The sequence below is a fragment of the Syngnathus scovelli genome, chromosome 3 (genome assembly GCF_024217435.2).
Source record: "Syngnathus scovelli strain Florida chromosome 3, RoL_Ssco_1.2, whole genome shotgun sequence".
Classification (NCBI taxonomy): Eukaryota; Metazoa; Chordata; class Actinopteri; order Syngnathiformes; family Syngnathidae; genus Syngnathus; species Syngnathus scovelli.
Window position 1 is genome coordinate 12,141,306 of NC_090849.1, and position 16,193 is coordinate 12,157,498.

Below are 16,193 nucleotides of genomic sequence, written 5' to 3' on the forward strand. Positions count from 1 at the left end.
GGTTACAAAAGTGGGTGTGTTCCTGCTCTCCTCTGTCGCCTGCATGTCTGCCTCTCCCGCTCGACAGCGCATTCTGCCTCTCTTGTTTTCTTCTCACTTCACGTCTCTGCCCCTCTCTCTCTCTCTCTCTCTCTCTCTCTCTCTCTCAGAGGTTTGTGGTTTGCATCAGCCAGTCTCATATGGCACCACTATGCACTACAACATTCTCTTTTGCTCGACTGTGTGGTCCTCCCGTTTGCTTTGCCCGTGCTATGTCCAGACAGAGAACATTGCTGCAGACGGTCCATACTGGTTGGGGGCCATGTGACTTCCTCCCCCCGTTGACCTCTGCTAACAAATGACCCACCAGACGTCTAACAAAGTAGCAACAACACACTTGTATCGTTTGTGCAGACAGTAAGCAACAAAACTTCAAACCACATGCTTTTTTTTTTTTTTTACTGGCATTCATATTGTTCCAGATAGTTGTAAACCTTGGCAAAAAAATGCCAGGTAAAACAGAGTGGAGTACAAATGCATATTCAGGTGTTTTACTGTCCAGTGTGCTCAGGAGCTGACATGAAAAATGAATGTCACAGTATTTGTGTTTGTGTGTGCTTCATGTATTGAAAACAGTTGCAATCTTACCTTGTCCTTCTCATGAGGCAGCAGGCGGACAGGGGGAAGTGATTCCAGGGATACCATGCCAGTGCCGTCATTGTGGGAGCTGCTGCGACTGATGAACTGAAAGAGTGGACCCTGCTTTGCCACACGTCCATGGGCCACCGCCCTTTTGAGGGCCACCCTTAGCTGCTGGTGGAAGATGCCAGGCCCCATGGAGCCGCTGCCTGACAGGTAGGCTGCCACATCAGCCTGACACTTGAGAAAGCGCTCAATGTTTTTCAAGCAGGAGCCACCTGGTTCGTGGAGGCCCTCCAGTGCCCGCTTGATCAACTTGTTCCAGTCAAGTCCAGGTCTCTTCCCCAAATGGCTTTGGAAGCTTGGACCACTGCTGCCACCGCCGCTGCCACCGCCGCTGCCACCGCCGCTGCCACCGCTGCTGCCACCTCCGCTGGCACCTCCGCTGCCACCTCCGCCGGCACCTCCGCCTCCAGAGCTGCCACTCCCTTTGGACTTGGGAAGAGCCACACGCCCAGGGTTCTCAGGATCCTTGTAAGAGTTGAGACCTTTGTTGGTAACCTTAAGGATGGTCCCATCTTTGACGCTCAGTTCTAACTGTTCCAGAATAGTATTGCGGTCCAGACCATGGGACATAGAGACAGCATTGCAAATGCGCTCCTCAGACGGTCGCTGCTTCTGTTTCTTGACCTTCTTGATGGCTTCTAGGATCCACTGGGTGTATGTGGGGTTGGCCAGTTTCACCATGACTGCAGTCTCTCAGGGCGCGGTGGCCCTGGGGCCTTCCAACAATCACCAAACAAAAAAAATTTGAACTACGAGCCAAAGACACCTGGCCTGCGCCGAAGCGCCGCCCACTCCTTTGCTTCTCGTGCTTTTTTCTCCGCAGTTTACTATCCCTTGTCCTGGGGCCGCACAGAGACTCCCGCTGAAGTCGCGTATGCACAACGCGGTAGTAAGCAGCTGACCATAGCACAAGCCCCTAAACCAACCACCCAATAAAATCAGGCCCACCCACTTGTATCACTGGGCAGAGGCTGGTATTAATTAGTTTTCCTCAACAAAATGTAAAAAAAAAAAAAAAAAAAAAAAAAGAACAATATAATAAGGCTGTAATCGCAACTAACCAGTTAGTTTACAGTCACTGGTAATGTAACCAAACTGTCATTGTGAGTTAGAAAAAATGGCCATGTTCCCCAAGACATGAGTTTTCATGTTAGATTGACAAACGTCTGTGTGGGTATTTGTGATGTATTGTAGTTCTTTAAATTCCCTTGCCTCCACGATATCTTGCCCCCTTTTATCCTTTTTTCCTTTCACTGTTTTTCAACTCCAGCAGTCTGGGCTTCTCAACACCAGGACGGAGTAGATGGGGCTGATCACCCTCATGTCTATTGCACTTCGGCAGCACCACCCTGTAAGACAAAACGTGCGGTTAAAAACACATTTAAATAGAGCATCAGTTCATACAGACATATGGGCAATGCAAAGCAGGAAACAAATAAACCAGCAGTGGCACACCAGGAACTAACAGAGGTATATAAACAGAGTCTTGCTTGCACTGCTGACAATGATTTCGAGTAACATGGCCAATCCCAAATGTTTCAGAAAGCTAAAATCCCTCATCACATTTTCAATTGTTCCTGTATTTAACACTACCATCACCCACAAAAAGAAGTAATAACCACACAATCTATACATGCTATTTTACCCTGTGGAAGCAAATAATAAAAAGTGACAAAGTATTTATAAAATGTGCAATATAAAGCTGACCATTTGGTTATTTTGTTCGGGAACAAAAATACAGTGCAGTCAAAACATACAGTTAGCAAACATTAGCTGAGATGCTAAGTAAAAAAAAAAAAAAAAAAAAAAAAAACAAAGCTTGGTCACTTTCCCGCATTGCTCAAGTGTTTCCTGGTGTTTTGTTTACTTTCACTGGTACATGAAGCAGCCAAGTGTGTGACAACAAGGCTTCCCGCGAAATGCTGTTGTTTAGCAAGCTAATGTTAACAGCTAGCCAGTGTGCTAACGTTACGACTGTGTTACTAACGTTACTCGTCAAGTCAAAACGTAAACAGCGACAAACACACGGCGAGCATGTTAGAACAGCAGTCCAAAATAAGCTATCTCCTTCTTTTCCAACCACAACAACGGCGTCGCGACAACCACGGCCAATAACCTCAATTTGAATGTCGTTCTCTTATTAACGTAAGATCGCGGCCTTGTATCGGGCACAATGCAACTTGCGGACGGTCACATCAGCCAGCGGCCAAGTGCAGGAATTAAGGCAAACATCGTGCACCGTTTCACATTGAACGGCCCGCGGTTTTCAAGCTTCGCCGCGTGAGAGGATCCACTGACCGCTTCGAGTCCCAACGCGCGATCCCCACCTCGCTGACGTCCGCCCTCCGCCACCAGCCTCCCTCCCACGTACTAACACTCCGCCAGCCTGTAGTGCGGCGAAGACAAGGCCGCTGGAGCCCAGCGGCTAGGCCTCGACTCCCCCTCTCTGTTCCCCCCACCCCGCCCACCCTCCTCAGCGCCCATCAGCCTTCCGTACCCCTCTCTCCTTCCTCTCGAGGTCCCCCTGAAAAGCTCGAGCTCCGGTTCTGGTTTGCGGGGGGTGGGGGGTAGTGGGGTGGGGGGCAAATCTCCGATCGAGATACGCTGTTTACAAAAGACCGCGGAGCCCCTCCGTCCCGCTAATGGTGTTACTCACCGGAATTCCGTGTCGATCCGCCGGGGGAAGGGTTCCAAAACCGCGCAAAACGGAGACAACAACAAGCCTGAAAACGCAGCCAGAGACCAGAGGCTCTCGAGCCGACGCCATCTTTGAGTGAAACGGAGCACGGCGGTGGGGGAGGGGTAACACTGAACCGTCAGGCTGGGCCAAGGGACCGTCTGCATGGTGCGAGGCGAACATCCAGGGGAAGGAACATTCACAGCAAGACGGTGGGGGCGGCGGCGCGCGCTGTTGCTATGAGAGGGCTACGGATATTGCCTGGGCACGTGAAATGGAAGAAAGGGACAGATGGTGGTGGTGGTGGTGGAGGGGGGGACAAACAGTTGAGGTAATCTCACAGTCTCTGTTGTGCCACAGCCGCACTGGAGATGATTCAAGGGAACGTCTGCATTTTTCTTCGCGGTTGCAGGGGGATAAAATCAAATCAATGCCAATGAGCATGCGTTTAACGGTAGAGGGTATATAAAAATCAGAGTGAGACCAGAGAAAGATTGACAAATGCATTCAATCCAGAAATGATCCGAATTGTAAGAGCTATCTACATTGCACGACATGGAAAAGTATGTCATCCATCCCCTCTCTCTGCAGAGTACTGTAGTCCACTGATGTACAATGTCGATTACCCAACACAATATGGTTTTTCCACTGAAGAAACAATTATGTTAACTGTCCTATTCATTAAATGACACGCTGTTTCATGTTTATTTAGAGATGTGTACCGTAAATGTTCACGTTCAAGGTATGCAAGAAAAAATCTACATCAGAATTCCTCCCAAGAGGCTATGATAGATATAACAAAATGTGATGCAAAATAATCATCATCTCGGCCCCGCTTTCCTATGTGGCATTAGCATGTTCTTCCCATGTTCACCTGTGCTTTTCCTTCCATATTCCAAGACAAAAAACATTCATGCGAGATGATTGATTTCAGGGAATGATGCGATTGTTATTGTAATTTTAAATTACTGGACAGACCGTAGCACTTATGGTTTCCTCTAGATTGCTGTTTATTGTGATAACAATAAACAGATATAATAATTAATAATAATTAATAATAAAAGAAGTCAATAAAATAGTTCCCTTAATTATGGCAGAAGTTATTTTCAAATGGTGTTTGGGAACAAAAACATCCTCACACTTTTCTGGAATTTTATTGAATACAAGACAACTTGCAATTTTGCTACAAATTTTGACAAGAAACATGATCTGCTTAAGCAGACCACATAAAATGATGTGACATCCCAAATCCGGCCTTCCGTTTGCCGCAAATTGCCTTTTGATGTAAATGTGGATGTGAATGATTATCTGACTGTATGTGTTCTGCAATTGGCTCCCAAAATGTCAAGGGTGTCCTCAACCTTTCGCCCAAAGTCAGCAGGGATAGGCTCAAGCTCTCACTCAACCATATTAAGGACATGGATGTTTAATGAGTCGACTGATGGGTTCACTGTGCAGCTCTTAATTATGATAATAAATATAAAAAACATAAACGTGAATATGGTATCGTTTTTGTAGCATCAGTTTAATGTGCAAATTATGTATTGTCATTAAGGTAATCTTAAATTCATATCATACATGTAATTCTCCAAAATTCTACAAAATGCATAAAAAAAACATTAGAGTGTGATTAAAAGAGGTGGTGTCATAGTAATCATAACTAAAATAACAAAATTGATTCTTGCAATAATTGCCCTTTAAGTTACAAAGCTACAATAGGGAAACGTTAATTATATCAAATTAAATAAAACCATTTTCACATCAACACAGAATAACTTGCATTTGGAAACTGACAGCATTCTTATTCAATTACCTCCGAAAGCTCATAACCCCTCCAGGTAAGAATTAAATCATCTGAAGCTTTTGAGTAAAGCCGTGTGTATGGCACTCCTCAGAGACATACAACAGAGTCTCTTATGGGGAGCAATTAGACAAGAGTTTTCCCATGTTGGTGGTATCTTGTGAGAGGGTGAGCTGTTATTGTTTGACAAAGTGATCATCAAATTAAAGTGCCAGGGCTGCAATTAAATTGCTGTTTATCCGGTAGAGACTACAGTACTTATTGGGGGACAGATAAATCACTTCTACAATGACAAGGCACTCATTATACTTAATGCACGTGTTATACAGATAAATAACATGGTCATCTTACTAGATCGCCTCTTGAGGACCCACATAATACATTAGCGTGTACAGATGGACAATACTCAGGAGAAGCTAACAGATGGACAATACTCAGGAGAAGCCTACACCACCTCTATCCAAAGATGAATAAATAATGGCACACGCCATGATCCGCAGCACAAACTGCCCAACGATATACTGCAATAAAACAGGCAGCAGGAAAACAGTCTGGAAAAGTTTTATAGTCCTCACATGCATCGCACGAGTTTCTATATTGATAGCTATTATTAAATCATTGAGACTATACGTATTTGGGATTATTTAACTGATTACAGCCAGTGTTGTTTTTATCTTCACCTAAAGCATTTGTAAAATGGCGGTGAATCAATTATTCTAGATAGCAATGACATATGTCAATGTTGGGTTTAAATATGCTGTCCAGTAGTTTTTTTTTTTTAACAGTAGATGAAGAAGATGAATACTTTTCATGTGGGGTTCATTCTCATATCAGATCAATGTAAAAGAAAAAAGAAAGAAAAGCCTTAAGTCATAATTTCCTTCCACTTCCACATAAATGTTTTGGTTTACACAATCTGGCATTCAGACAAGGAAATAAATAATCACAGTCTTTCTTTAATCCTCTTAATCCCTCCTTTTAACATTTCTATTCTCTGTGCACCCACCTGCTCGAGTGGTGGAGATATTTTGTGGCCTACTTCAAGACAGTTTCTAAATGATGATCGCTATTTGTCTCACTTCTTTTTGCAGATCCATGTGAAATCCTTCATTGAGTCATGGCTTTAAAATAGAATTTGACTGATTGCCTGTTAAGATTCAGTAGATGTTTATAGATTTAGCTCATCTAAATGATTCTAACAGGACATTCATTGTTTAAACAAGTCTAATAAACTTAATAAAGTCATACTGAAATTGTGACACCTGACAGTTTTTGACATCACAATTACTGCACGGAAGCCTATATAGACTCAGCACATTTGACACAGAAAAATAATGGAATCAAATTTTATTGCCTGAACGGGCTGTAATTTGCTGAAGAACAGTTCTGGGTGTACCCTGCCTCTCACTCGTGACCCAAATAAGGAAAAGGTCCATTTTTATTTCTTGACTTAGTATCCACTCGTTGGAAATTACTCAAGATATTTTTGAAAATAATGTATGTCCGTAACACTCTGGACAACCTTTTATTTACCATTCAAAAGAATCCTAGTAACGTTCCATTAATCTTCTATTTTCCTGTACAAAATTGAGGTGAAGTCAAAAGAGGGACTGATCGATCCTGGTGTAACTACAACACCATGAAGAAGGGATATGAATGGTTTTGGAAACAGAATCTAGTCTTCAGCCTTCTTGTGTCATTATCAGATAACGAGTCATAATATAATTGGCCAGGGTATGCGTACAATTTGGGATTTAGCCATCTCACGTTTGGTTCTGGATTTTGATTAATGTGAATATTGATCAATAATTGTGACTTTAGCTGACGATGTGTCTAATTGCGTCCAACTATGCAATTTCATGGGTCTACACTGACGGACTGCAGCTATGGAATGCGTAAAGTAGCAAAGAAGCCCATGCTGACCACAATTGGGAGTTCCTTACCACTTTTTTGGAGTGCTGCTCTTTGATTAGGGTGAAGCAGTGTCCATGACTGCTTTTTTTGCCTGTGTAAATCTAGCAAGCTTCCTGCTAGGCCTGGCTCATTACCAAATCCCCCATATCTCAAACCAGAGCGAAGCCTCTTCTCCTGAAAAGAGTTGAAATGTACAACGGAAATTTCCAAGCCCAGTCAGACCAAGAGCGTGCCCCCACCAATACAGATACAGCACCATCCTTACCCCGCCCTCCCTGTGACCCATGCTCCCTCCCCTGCCCAAAATCTAAAGAGACAGACAGCAGCTGGAAGGTGAAGCACAGCTTGTTGTATCTCCGGACTGCTTGCTCCAACTTCCCGTCTGCTTCTTCAAAACGGCAGCTCCTTCATTTTCTGAAGTGCACTAGACCCCCACAGATTACACCTGTTTATCTGACACAAGCGGCAGAGAATTCTTGGCCTGACAAATCAATGGTGCTGCTGTGGTTAACGCTCCTTTAAGTGGTTGTGCACTTCCAACAGGGGCCTTTGACAAGTCCATTAACATGAACTAATGGGTGCGACTTTAACACCATTAAGAACAGGAGATAAGGGAGCGTTTATAGTGGTAAACACTATCTATCTATCTATCTATCTATCTATCTATCTATCTATCTATCTATCTATCTATCTATCTATCTATCTATCTATCTATCTATCTATCTATCTATCTATCTATCTATCTATCTATCTATCTATCTATCTATCTACCTACCTACCTACCTATCTACATTGCGCTCATCCTGCTCAAGTCACGAGGGGTGCTGGAGCTTAACCCATCTGACATCGGGCGAAAGGCAGACGACACCCTGAATTGGTCGCCAACCAGTCGCAGGGCACACATAGAGACAAATAACCAGTCACACCCACATGTACACTGAAACTGAGCTTGAATCGATCCCATGCTGTTAAGAGTCGACTTGTTCCCTCCCATAATCGCGCTTGATTGCGCAAATGTCCAATTCTACCTGTGTCACATCTAGGAAAATACCAAACAAAAGCAAATTGTTCTTTAGTTGGCATTGATTGTGATTGTGCGTGTAGTATGTCCTTTACACAAGCAAAGAGAGTTTAAACCTACTTTGAGTGGATGAGCCTATTTACTCAACTGCAGAGAGTACAAATCCTTTATTGAATTAGATAACTGTTTGACAGAAGGCATTCATTTGCACAAAGGCTTGAATAAGTGCGGCGCTCGACACATTGCTGTTCATTGAAATGCTCGATACAATGAGAAAGAAATGTGTCACTGGTCCACATAATCAGTTCCTATTCATGTGTCCTTCCTATTGGAGTTTTAAAGTAATAATTTGTTTTAACTTTTACTCACGTCCCTTATCATTGAAGCACCCCAGTCTTCAACAAGAAAACCTTTTTAAAATTAATTAAGACCAAACCAATTTCTACTCCTGATGATACACATAAAGTGGATCACAAGAGGGAGATGCAACAATATTTGCTGCGCTGATCTGCACACTTGTGTTTGATTAAATGAACCATTTGAAATATACTGTAATTTTTTCCCCCTCAGGGTTATGATTGCAATTTGATACGGGATTATTATTTTCAAGGACCTCTTCCCATTATTTTTTTAAACACATACAAGCAATAAACAAATGTGTATTACAAAGAACAATATCACATTTGTTATACAAAAATGTTTGGTTTTATAAGACGTGTTTACACTAACACAAAGGCAAATGAGCCATGCATTTTTTAAATCTCCTTTAATTAGAATTGTTAATTTACTTATCATTTTACTTGCAGGCTATCAATAAGACAACTTCTTAAAATGCTACCAAACAAGTGTGTATAGTGTAAACATACAATAAATTAGTAAATCATAAATCAGCTCACAACAATAATGCAAACACATCTGTGGCTTTTTCACTTCTGTGTTTTGTGACACAACGTACATATGTGGACTGCACTAAGAACTGAACTTAACGAGACACTGAATAAAGAAATTAAATGTACAGCTGTATGGGGGGAAAAAAAGATGACCAGGATGAAGATTTCATTATTGCATTCTTCTGCATTGGGATGTCGATTTGAATTTGATTAATTGTTCAGCCCTACAAGAAATACAAATTAAATTCGGTTGTAGTATACCAAACCAAACTCTACTGCCTTGTAAAAACTTGGCTTTAGTGTTGCACAGCTATCTACTAGTGAAAACGGAAAAAAAGTATCTGTCATCTTTTCATTCATTTTCTATACCGGGTATCCTCATTAGGGTTGTGGGTGAGATGGATCTTATTCCAGCTGTTTTAGGGTGAGAGACTCATCAATAAAGGAAAGTGAATCTGATCATGTTTTATGATTCTTTTTTCATTTGATTAGATCACAGGTGTCAAACTCAAGGCCCGGGGGCCAGATGTGCCCCGCCACATCATTTTATATGGCCCGCGAAGACAAATTTGAGTGTCATTGCTAGAATTGCAAATTGTCTTCACTTTTAATAATATCTTTTTTTTTTTAAATATTTGACTAGTTTTTACTCATCTGATTTGAAATTGAGTTATTTGTCAGTTTGTTTTGTAGCTTTTACTGTATATAATATGAGGTGCTCATACATTTATTTGGGTTGACAGTCATAATGGCCCTCCGAAAGAAGCTATGACTACAATGCGGCCCGCCCAAAAAAAATGAGTTTGACACCCCTGGATTAGATGATACTACATCAATGTACCAGCAATAGCAGTTAGTCTTTTCTAAACAGGAAACACAAAAAGGGACACAAATATAGGATGAGAACAACAATGGAATGGATCTCACATGCCATCTTGCAGGCTTTTAAGAAGAGGTAAACTGGAATGCTCCAACATAACCTAACAAACAAAGGCCCAGAAACTTGTATCAAATGATTGCACCACAATCCCCCAAAAAAAAGAAGAGTGCCAATGGTGAGCAAAGCCAGACGACAAAACAACGTAGGTACTGAGAAGCGGGATAATTAAATGTCTTCATGACCTTGGTTGATTCTGGAGATGTGTTGTTGCACCTTGCCAAAAAAAAAAAAAAAAAGACTAATATTTCTCCTGCGCCACAGAAGCATTTTCACACATTCACACTCCAAACAATGCTTTAGTTATATGACTGTTTGGTCTACAGACCTCCCAGGTCCAAGAGCAACAGCTCTGTAGTGTTTGCAGAGCAGGATGTCTCTTGACAACAATGCAGCCTCCAGGATTCTCTCACACATTCTTGTGGCCCTGCTGCTCGGGGGAACTTAACCTCATGGGCTCAACAGGCTTTGTCTACTTCTTCATCTCCTGCCACTACCATAACCCCCCCTCCTTCCCGCTTCTTTCCAGTTACTTCCTCCCCCCACCTTTTTTAAAAGAACCACAGACTTACACGAGATCTTCTTTAACAACCTCATTAAGAGGCATGAGAAAAGATGTTAAAAAGAATGTGGTTAATCGGTTTGTAGTCAATGCAAATGATACGACTCCTTAATTTGATTAGCATGAGCCAATATGGTTGCATTTAAATTAGATACCAAGTAACGCGCTCTTAAATCACTGCAGACTAATGGGAGCATAAGTTGTTCTCATGACTGATGAAGCCGGCACACTCCTCAATCAAATTACAAAGCGAGTAACGATCGGTGCAGCTCTAATGTCAACTGTGGCGAATCAGTGTTTAATTCAATACATTCTCTAATTGAATAATTGGCTTTCTCTCTGTGTAACGATATTCGTGTTTGTCTGCCTCTCGTGCAAGCAGGAGGTTGCTGATGGAGCCTGTTATGTCATCACAGTGAACTACGTTAAACACACAGATGATGCTGAGAGATATGTGAGCTACGTGACAGTAACGATAAAAAATGGTTTCATTCACTATAGATGACAACCACAGAGGGTTTTAGATGTATTTTTCCATTTAAACACAGACAATAAAGAGGAATATGCACAAAAAACAAGATTGAAGGGATGGATGGCATTATGTTTAAAACCTCAAATTTTTTGGGGGGTGGTAACAGCAAATTTAAAAGGCACATACACTTAGTTGATGAAGGTCTTAAGACACGCACTTTAGTCTATTATAATAAAGCTGTTTGACTTTACAAGTTTTGGGTAAGTCTTCATACCATGTGCAAAGAGGCCTCCACACAATTCCCATGCTGATGAATTTTCATCTTTGAGGTCAAAAGTCGAATGAAGTGAATGTAAACCTCGTCACGGCATATGCAGCAACGTGGCCCGGGGCTACGAGTCTTTCCTTGACCCGCAAATACAACAACAAGTCCTTTTACTGGACAAGCCACAGAGATAACACACACAGTTCTGCCGTCATAATTAATGACCCAATTTATTTAACACTGACCCAAACACCAGCTCATTTATTTATTTTACTATGTCAATGTAGTGGTTAGCACATCTGCCTCGGAGTTGAGAGGACCTGAGTGTGAATTTCAGTTCAGGCCCTCCGGTGTAGAAATAGAGAGAAAAACATTTTAGTCTGATTCAAGCAATAATAAAAGTCACGGCAAGCCATCATTAAGCAACCTTGCTGCCTCCGGAGCGATGCAGACTGTCATCCCTGTCACTTCAATGATCAACAAAATTCTGTCTTATTAATACTAAGACTAGTGTGAAAATCAGCATAGCAAATTTGTAGCAGTGGTGCCTTCACACCCATTCAGCAGGAAGCTGGCAAAGTTAATTATAAGGTTGTCTAGCTCGCTACTTTCCATGCTTGGCTGCCAACTGTCTTAAGGCCACATATTGTTGACTCCACAATGATTTTGTCTCACATGGATGGATTTTGACATTATTGCACGATGACTTGCTGTGCTGAAGCTTGTCCCGGGAGATCGACCCAATTAAAGCTTATTTAAACACCAAGAGGGAGCAGGACTGTGGTTTTTCTGATGATGCAACAAGCAGACGGGAGGAAAAGTATGCCGCACACACAGAATACAGCATAGATCCACACCTGCAGGCACTACAGATGGCACTGCAGATCTGAGTAAACTGAGAGGAGAGATGAACTGATGCAAGGACCAGATAATAACAAAAGGCATCTTATGATGTGCAGTACTAATGACCTCATTAAGATGTACAGTGTGTACTCGTGGTTCAGTTTTTATGGAGAAAATTGAACGCAGCATTTAGGGGGAAAATCTGGGTTATATTTTTTGTTTTCCAATGCATTTTTGTTCATTTTTGGGGTCAGCTCCGTCCCTAACCCCCTGATAGACAGACACGGATGACTTTCAAATGGTTAGTGTGTGTCATCAAAGAAATTGCATGCAAAGCTTGGGTGTGACCCTCTCTTCCAAGCAGCACACATTCGAGTGAAGGACGCACAACGCAAGGTAAAAAAAAAAAAAAAAAGTCCAGTGCCTTTTGGCTCGAAAAACATCATCATGAAATCCCATGGAAAATTCCGTCTGCAACCCCAGTAGCCAAAGTCACTGAGTGTTTATGTGAAAAAAAGCAGTCACTTATGTTGAACACACCATATCAGTCATGAGTGTGTTTTGTTCAGACATGCTAAGACATTTAAAATATTTTGTACAAGTTTGTTAATGAATGCTGCATCATATTTTTTGCTTTTTACTGTGTATGTATATATATATATATATATATATGTGTGTGTGTGTGTGTGTGTGTGTGTGTGTGTGCATATATATATATATATATATATATATATATATATATATATATATATATATGTTTAAATATAATTTTTCTTAGTTTTGCTAAAAGTGTACCATCAAACTGATGCCTCAATCAGGGAACATTCATTTAGCATAATGGGACACTACTGTATACACTAATCCCCCTGATGTGTCAAGTCACAGTGATACGAAGGGCAACTTCCCTTACGAGGCACACAGTGCACACCTTGTCGAGACGTCCAGACGCAGCTGTTAGCAGCAGACCTCAGACAGCTGCAGACACACTGGGCCAGCCGAGCAAACAGAGTAACTGCGAGACGCTCGTGTTGTCATCTCGCCTTTGTTTGTTTGCCTCCTCCTGCTGCCTTAGGCCCTGCAGGAGAGCTGCACCGGGCTTACGGCTCCTGCTCCGAGCATCAATAATGGAGGACTCGCTGCATGGAAAGCACTGGGGCGGCAGGACAACTTAATACCATTCAGATACTAATTAACTAATTGAAAGGCCAGGGTCTGTAAATCTGCAAGGGCAAAGAACCGATTAAACGTCTTTGTGTCCGAACAGACGGCATGCGACCGATTTAAAATGGGGGGCAAAAAAAAAAAAAGAAAGAGTACAGAGGGTATGAAATGTTGTGTCTCATACAGTGTATGTCATGATTAATGATTTGATTGGGAGGTAATCTGCAAGTATGTTATTTCTGTAGTTAAATCAGTTTTTCAAGTACTGTATTTTTCGGACTATAAATTGCGTTTTTGGTGTTGGATTTTGTCAAATAAGTTTCCCCCAAAATGCGACTTAAACTCCGGTGCGACTTATATGTTTTTTTCCCCCTTTATTGTGCATTTTATGGCTGATGCGACTTGTACTCCAGAGCGACTTTTAGTCCGAAAAATACGGTATTTGTTTCTAATGCCTTTTTACTATTACTCCCTCCATTTTTCTGTGCTTTTCACTCCTTAGTAGGTTAAAAAAGGTCCTTTACTTTTTTCATCCTCCACGATATAACAAAAGAGGTAAATAGCAGGACAAAAAAAAACAAGGACATAGAAGGACTGTGAATAGGTACAACAAATAATCTACAATTAATCAATTATGAATGATTAGAAAATCATTCTGATCACTGATTAATCATTTAAACACCTTGTTTAGCTTAAAACTGTCCAGTCTTCGATTATTCAGCCTCATGACAGTAAATAAGATTGTTGTGGGCATCTTTGGGTTGAATCAAAACACATTTACGTACAACTGCATCTATTTTGGAAAATAACCATCAACATTTTACCTATTTTCTGACACAGTACGGATCAAAATGGAATAATAACTGATTCATTTAGTGCATTTTCTGTTCTGTCAATCTGAAATAATGCCGTATTAAAAAGGCTGGAAATTAAGACCTGGAAAAAAATACATACATGTGGCTGGTATTTTTAGACAAAAGTAAAATGCATGAATATCATTTATTTTTATATGACATGTAAACAGAGCAAAGCCTTAACATTGGCTATTGCTGCCACTGGTAGCTCTGTGATGGCATTTTGTGTGGATAGAGAAAAAATAAACTTAAGATGTTTTAAGTTCCCTCAGGTGCAATGCAATAGTATTCGTGGTCATTCAATCACATGAGGAGGAAGGAAGTGCTTTTCCGTGTTTTGCTGAAAGCTGAAGTAAGTTGCCCTTATAACTACCGGATTCTCAACATTAGTAAAACTGTGGTAATGTGGTGTACTGACTTATTTAAAGTATCACACTACTTACATTCTTGCACTAAGAAAAACAAGCTTGCCACATGATTTCTTATTTCACTAGTGGCATTTATTGAAGGGAAACAACTTTTTTTTTTTTTACCCAGTTTTGTGCTTAATTTTAGTCATTACTAATAGAATTAAATCTACTTTGTTCTCTACAACTATCTGTACTTTTTGAGCATAGAATGTGAATGCGTGATGAGTGAGGCAGTGCGTAGAGGCCACAAAACTCCCAATAGTCAGGACCCTTGGCCATCCACATGGTCCTGGGAGCACATGTAAAGGAAGCAATAGAAAGAAAGCAACTGAATTTCTGAAAGTCCTTCTCCAGCTGTCAGACCCTTTCCATGTCCCATGGGGGGTTGCCACGGTGACAGGAGGCCACATGTCTTGGGGGCGTCGTCTTTCTCAAAGGACCCCATTGTTCTTGTGCTAAGCCGTCTTCACTATGCCCGTCTGCCAGGGATGGTGGCTTCGGCTTCACACCCCTCACTCACACGTACGAACACAAGGGCTTCTATAGAGGTGCACCATTATGCCTGCAGACTTTCACAACACAGCAGCCTGTTTGCAGTCGTGCCAAGTTTGACCCAGCCAATAAAGGTGCCCACACATCATGCCATTAAAACAAATACAAAATGCTCACCCTTTTCTTCTTTTAATCTAATAAACTGACTCATTCAAATGAAATGATTACAACTAAATGATTTTCGTGAATTGCAGTTTATTCGGTTCTTTCTGACTTTCACTTGATGTGAAGCCTGACACGCAGCACTTCATGACAGCCACTGGATGGCACTAAGGTCCTGCTGCATCACGTCAGAAGATCAGAGACCATTCGTCTAGTTGCAGATGGCAAGGCCTTGTTTGGCATTCAACCACAAAATGGGGACCTTGGTGTCCTTCAGGCAAGTGAAGTGACTCGGGCTTGATGTAAAAGTGGAGAGACAATTACACTGTGATGGATACATCACGCTTGGGCATATCTCTAGAAGTTAATTGTCCTGTGTGGACTGAATGTGAAACTCAAGTTGTTTCTACGCTGTCTGCTAAAATCACTCTAATGTGGACTGAACTCCTTGTGGGAGAGCTGCTTTAAATCTTAGAGAGGTCAGCACTCAATGTATTTTTGTTTAACTCCTTTCATAGACCAAAACGAGGACAGATTTTTGCTCTCTATTCATTTGTGAATTTTTTTTAAGTTGCATCTCAACAATTTTGCATTGATAAGTTTTTACTTCAACAGCTAAATTAAAAAAGTCAAACTCATTAAACATATAAGAAAAACCTTTTCAGAAGATTAATTCCACCCTAAGAGTTAGTTATATCAAACTGTTTTTAACAATAGTTTCATAGGTAAAATATGGAAGATGCTGAATTTAAACTGATGGATGTCAGAGTGGGTGCAGAATAAAAGGAACAGTTGGTTTCTCATAGGTTTGCTTTTATTCCTGCTTTCCACCACGACTCCTAGTTACCCCAACAGCAGAGAATGACTCAAGGGCTCATTTAGCCCTTCCTGCCATTTCTTTCACATTAATCCAGGAGCCTCTAACCTTGTCTGACAGATTGGTATTGCACTAAGGCCATCTTCATCTATCCACTAAGAGAAAATATTGACTCATTGAGACTGGATCTAGTGACTTCGGAGGGTGAGGGGGGGAAATGTGTGGTTGGAT

At 41.4% G+C, this 16,193-nt stretch overlaps 1 protein-coding gene across 2 annotated transcripts in view; it reads right to left on the reverse strand.

Annotated features, from left to right (window-relative positions):
• The window catches only part of kat6a (K(lysine) acetyltransferase 6A), a 28,637-nt gene extending 25,132 nt beyond the window's left edge, over positions 1-3,505 (reverse strand). For both annotated transcript variants that reach the window (XM_049762855.1, XM_049762854.1), the window contains exons 1-2: positions 3,341-3,505; positions 628-2,033 (exon numbers count right to left, since the gene is read on the reverse strand). In XM_049762855.1, the coding sequence (XP_049618812.1) occupies positions 628-1,365 (738 nt within the window). In that variant the 5' untranslated portion in view covers positions 1,366-2,033; positions 3,341-3,505. The remainder of the gene's footprint in view (positions 1-627; positions 2,034-3,340) is intronic.
• Positions 3,506-16,193: the final 12,688 nt, after the last annotated feature.